This window comes from Eurytemora carolleeae, unplaced genomic scaffold (assembly GCF_000591075.1).
Source record: "Eurytemora carolleeae unplaced genomic scaffold, Eaff_2.0 scaffold527, whole genome shotgun sequence".
Taxonomy (NCBI): domain Eukaryota; kingdom Metazoa; phylum Arthropoda; class Copepoda; order Calanoida; family Temoridae; genus Eurytemora; species Eurytemora carolleeae.
In genome coordinates, this window is record NW_019396488.1 from 135472 (window position 1) to 139085 (window position 3614).

The following is a 3614-nucleotide window of genomic DNA, read 5'->3' on the forward strand; positions in this document are numbered from 1 at the left end:
ATGTTTAAGATTATCTGGATATATATATTTATAATTTAAAGATTTAAAAATATTTTGGTTTCTCTCCTATTTTTCACCAATCTTAGAAATAAGAACCTTGATTTGATTAATTTTCTTTTTTTCTTTTATTTTCAGTAGATAACAAAATTCCAAAATTATTAATTTTCTTCTGCAGAGCTTCCTAGTCCAATATCCTTCCCTAACCGAAGGGCTAGAACTTCCATCAGATTCAATCTAGAAAGAAAATTGAGTTATTGCCACAAAATCAAATTTTCTAATCCCAATATCTTTGCTACCAAATGTCGTGAACCTTTGATATTCAAACTGTAAATTCTGTTAAGTCAAATATTTTAAGTTTAAAATATTAAGGTTTACACCATCAGGTTGCAAAGAAGTGATAATGAGATAATGAGATAATAATGATAATAATGATAATGATGATAATAATAATGAAGATAATAATAAGATTATGATAATAATAATGATAATAATGATGATGATACCAATGATGATAATAATGATGATAATAGTGATAATAATAATAATAATAATGATGATAATAATGATTATGATAATGATGATGATAATAATGATTATGATAATGATGATGATAATAATGATTATGATAATGATGATGATGATAATAATGATGATGATAAAATGATGATGATAAAATGATGATGATAAAATGATGATGATAAAATGATGATGAAATTCGCAAAGACTTATTCTGTTCGACAGTGCATGTGCATTGTGCAATCTGACCCAAGTCAAATATCAAGGTTTTATAGTCAGTAGGCCATTACTTTCGAACCTTTTCCCTCCAATTCAATGTAGCATTTCGTTTCTTCAAAATTACAAAATACTTACAAAATAATATCTGGACCGAAGGATCCATGCCAAAATTATTTAATCATTTATTTTCCTAATGCATGTTTCCAATTCAGTTACATTCTAGAATACACAATTTACTAATATTTAATATTTATTATTAATAGTTATTTGATTTAAACTGATACATCAAAGATGAACGGCTAAAAAGATAACTTTAATATGAAATAACTAAATGAATAAAAATGTTAGACAATATATATATTTAGAAAAACTTGTTCATTTTATAATAAGTATGGGCCATAAAAATCAACTCATACACAGACTCCAGAGAAGAAGAAAAAGAAAGATATCTACCTTGATAAATGAAAGACTATCAAGATCTATTCTGAGTAAGTCCGTCCTACTCCGTGCAGTAAACCCAACCCTGAGATCATCTTCTGAAGCTCCAACCCAACCTATTAAATTTACTGTTGACTTCATGAAGAGTATATCTTAGTTTCATCTGAATAAAATTCCTTGAATTAAGAAAAGACTTCCTTAATAAAAAAAAACGTTCTTGAAAAATTAACAACAGAAGAGTGAGGACAACGATGATTGAAAACATCCTACCTGGAGAAAATGCACAGCTGCTAGTTTCCGAGGATCCTTGTCCTGCTGTACTGTGATCAGCTGATTCTATCATGTGATCAGCTGATTCTACCATGTGATCAGTTGGTTCTACCATGTTTCCAGCGGTTCCATCTTGGGTTGCCACTGTGCTCTGACAAATGTTTTCTTTAGGGTTCTTAAATTCACAGTTTTTTGTTGTTGATATCACAGATTCATAACATAAATCTTTATTCAATTCATCATGAGAAACAGAAGAACCCTTTCCAGTCAGGACTTCTGAATTGTTCTTAAACAAGGCATTACATGCATTTGTAGAAAACTCAGCATGTTCAAGAGATTTTCTTTCCAATTGTGTACTTTCTGAACCCTTTAAAGTAGGACTGGTCATTTGGATTTTTTTTGCCATTATAATACAATACAATTGTATAAAGAGAGAAATTTGACTTATAGGTGGAACAGGATAATTTGTTTGGGGAAAGGGTTGTGGGATTTCATTCTTAATTAGAAGGAAATTCTAGAATTTAAAATCCCTTTTGATAAAATCACGGCATTTTCAAAAACAGAAGACAACATTCAATAGCACAAAAAACAGGTAATTTATTTCTTATTTTCTGAAGGGGTCGTTCATGCAGAATAATTAACGAAAGTCGCCATTATCTTTAAAATCCTGCCGTTATAGTCAAAATAAAATTCCCAGCCATACCCTTAATATTTCATCGTTGTCCTCATCTTGCTCACCGCTACGAAGTAATTCATCAAAGTTCTTAATAAGTACTTAAAAACAAAAACTTAAACTTAAACTTAAAAGGAAGAAATTAAAGGGACTGTCGTTGTAATTTCAATTGAGCTTCCATTACAAGACCAATTTGTTTTTGTAACTTTTTAACATTCCCCTCCATTTGTTCTTAAAGGGAGTGTTCTCGAAAAATGAAAGGGTTTTAGGCTTAGGGTTTAGTTGCGATCAAAAGCGCTTATTTATTGCCATAAGCCTATACCCCCTTTCATTTTTCCCAAACACTCCCTTTAAGCAGAAGTCCGGAAAGTAAATTTAATGAGAACTCACAATTGAAAAGGATAAATTTTCAAAGAGAAAATGATGGATTCTAGATAAAACAAAACTTTTACCGTACCCATGTCACGTGACATGAAACGTTAAATTTCGTCTAAAGACCCTTTTAGACAGTAATTTCTTGTACTGGACAAACTAATTCATAAAGAGAAATATTTTACAAATACTTTATAATAATCTAAAAAACAAATTATATATTTCTTGAATTTCTCCCTAGGGTTATCGTAGGCTTGAATAAAAGGTTTAATGTCTAGAACAGGAGTTCCATCTATCATATCTATCCCTAAATTATATTAAAGTTTAAATAGATATAAATGTTTATAAATTTAAATATTTAGAATTTTGAAGAAAACAATTCGATAAACAAAAATTTTTTTTAGCCTTTGCTATCCCCAGTATACTCAAGGGTTGATCCTGCCCAGTGGCACAACTTGCACTTTTGTGAAAGAAGAGGGGGGCGGAATTTGAAGGACTGGGGCTGACGAAAAAAAAGCGCTGTAATAAGGATTGGAAGTAAAAAACAGCATTTTTTAATTGTTGGAAGGATTGGCTCTGTGGTCAATAATATACCATTCTTATAATATCCATGGCTTGTTCTTGTGATTAAAAAAAATACACGTCCAACAGCTTTAAAATAAACGACCAAAGTAAAATAATACCATGTGCGCGAAGCGCCAAAAATTCTTAGTGTCTGTTAGTCCCTGGCGTAGTCATATTCACTATGTATATAAAGTCCCCTATTACAGTCTCCAGCAGTTTTTGTAATTCATCAATTAGTCATATTTGTCCACTATAGAGTAGAAATGTGCAGTCTTATAGTCGTAAGTAGTTCCCTGCGGTGCTTGACTATATTTCGTCTGTCCATAATCCGCTTAGTCTTTCTGATCGAAGTTCCTCTGTCCTTGTTTGCTAGTAAAGGGCTTATCCCTGGTTTCCTCTTATAGTCGACAAAAGTCTAACAGTCCGGTATAATTCATTTCTTGTTATTCTTCTTATATTGTCAGGTTTTGAGTAACATTAAATGGTATATGTATTGTAATACTCATGGTTAGAAGTAACATATGTATAATTTTTGTGAGAGGATAAATTAAGAATTCAACTG

General features: G+C 30.9%; 1 protein-coding gene across 1 annotated transcript; it reads right to left on the reverse strand.

Moving 5' to 3' along the window:
• Window positions 1–717: 717 nt before the first annotated feature.
• Window positions 718–2818, reverse strand: LOC111704218 (uncharacterized). Its single transcript, XM_023476371.1, has 5 exons — window positions 2726–2818; window positions 2147–2183; window positions 1444–1810; window positions 1189–1289; window positions 718–954 (listed from the first exon to the last, which is right to left on the reverse strand). Exons 1-5 carry the CDS (start codon window positions 2785–2787, stop codon window positions 910–912), a joined length of 612 nt encoding a protein of 203 aa, XP_023332139.1. The 5' UTR covers window positions 2788–2818; the 3' UTR covers window positions 718–909.
• Between the last annotated feature and the right edge of the window lie 796 nt (window positions 2819–3614).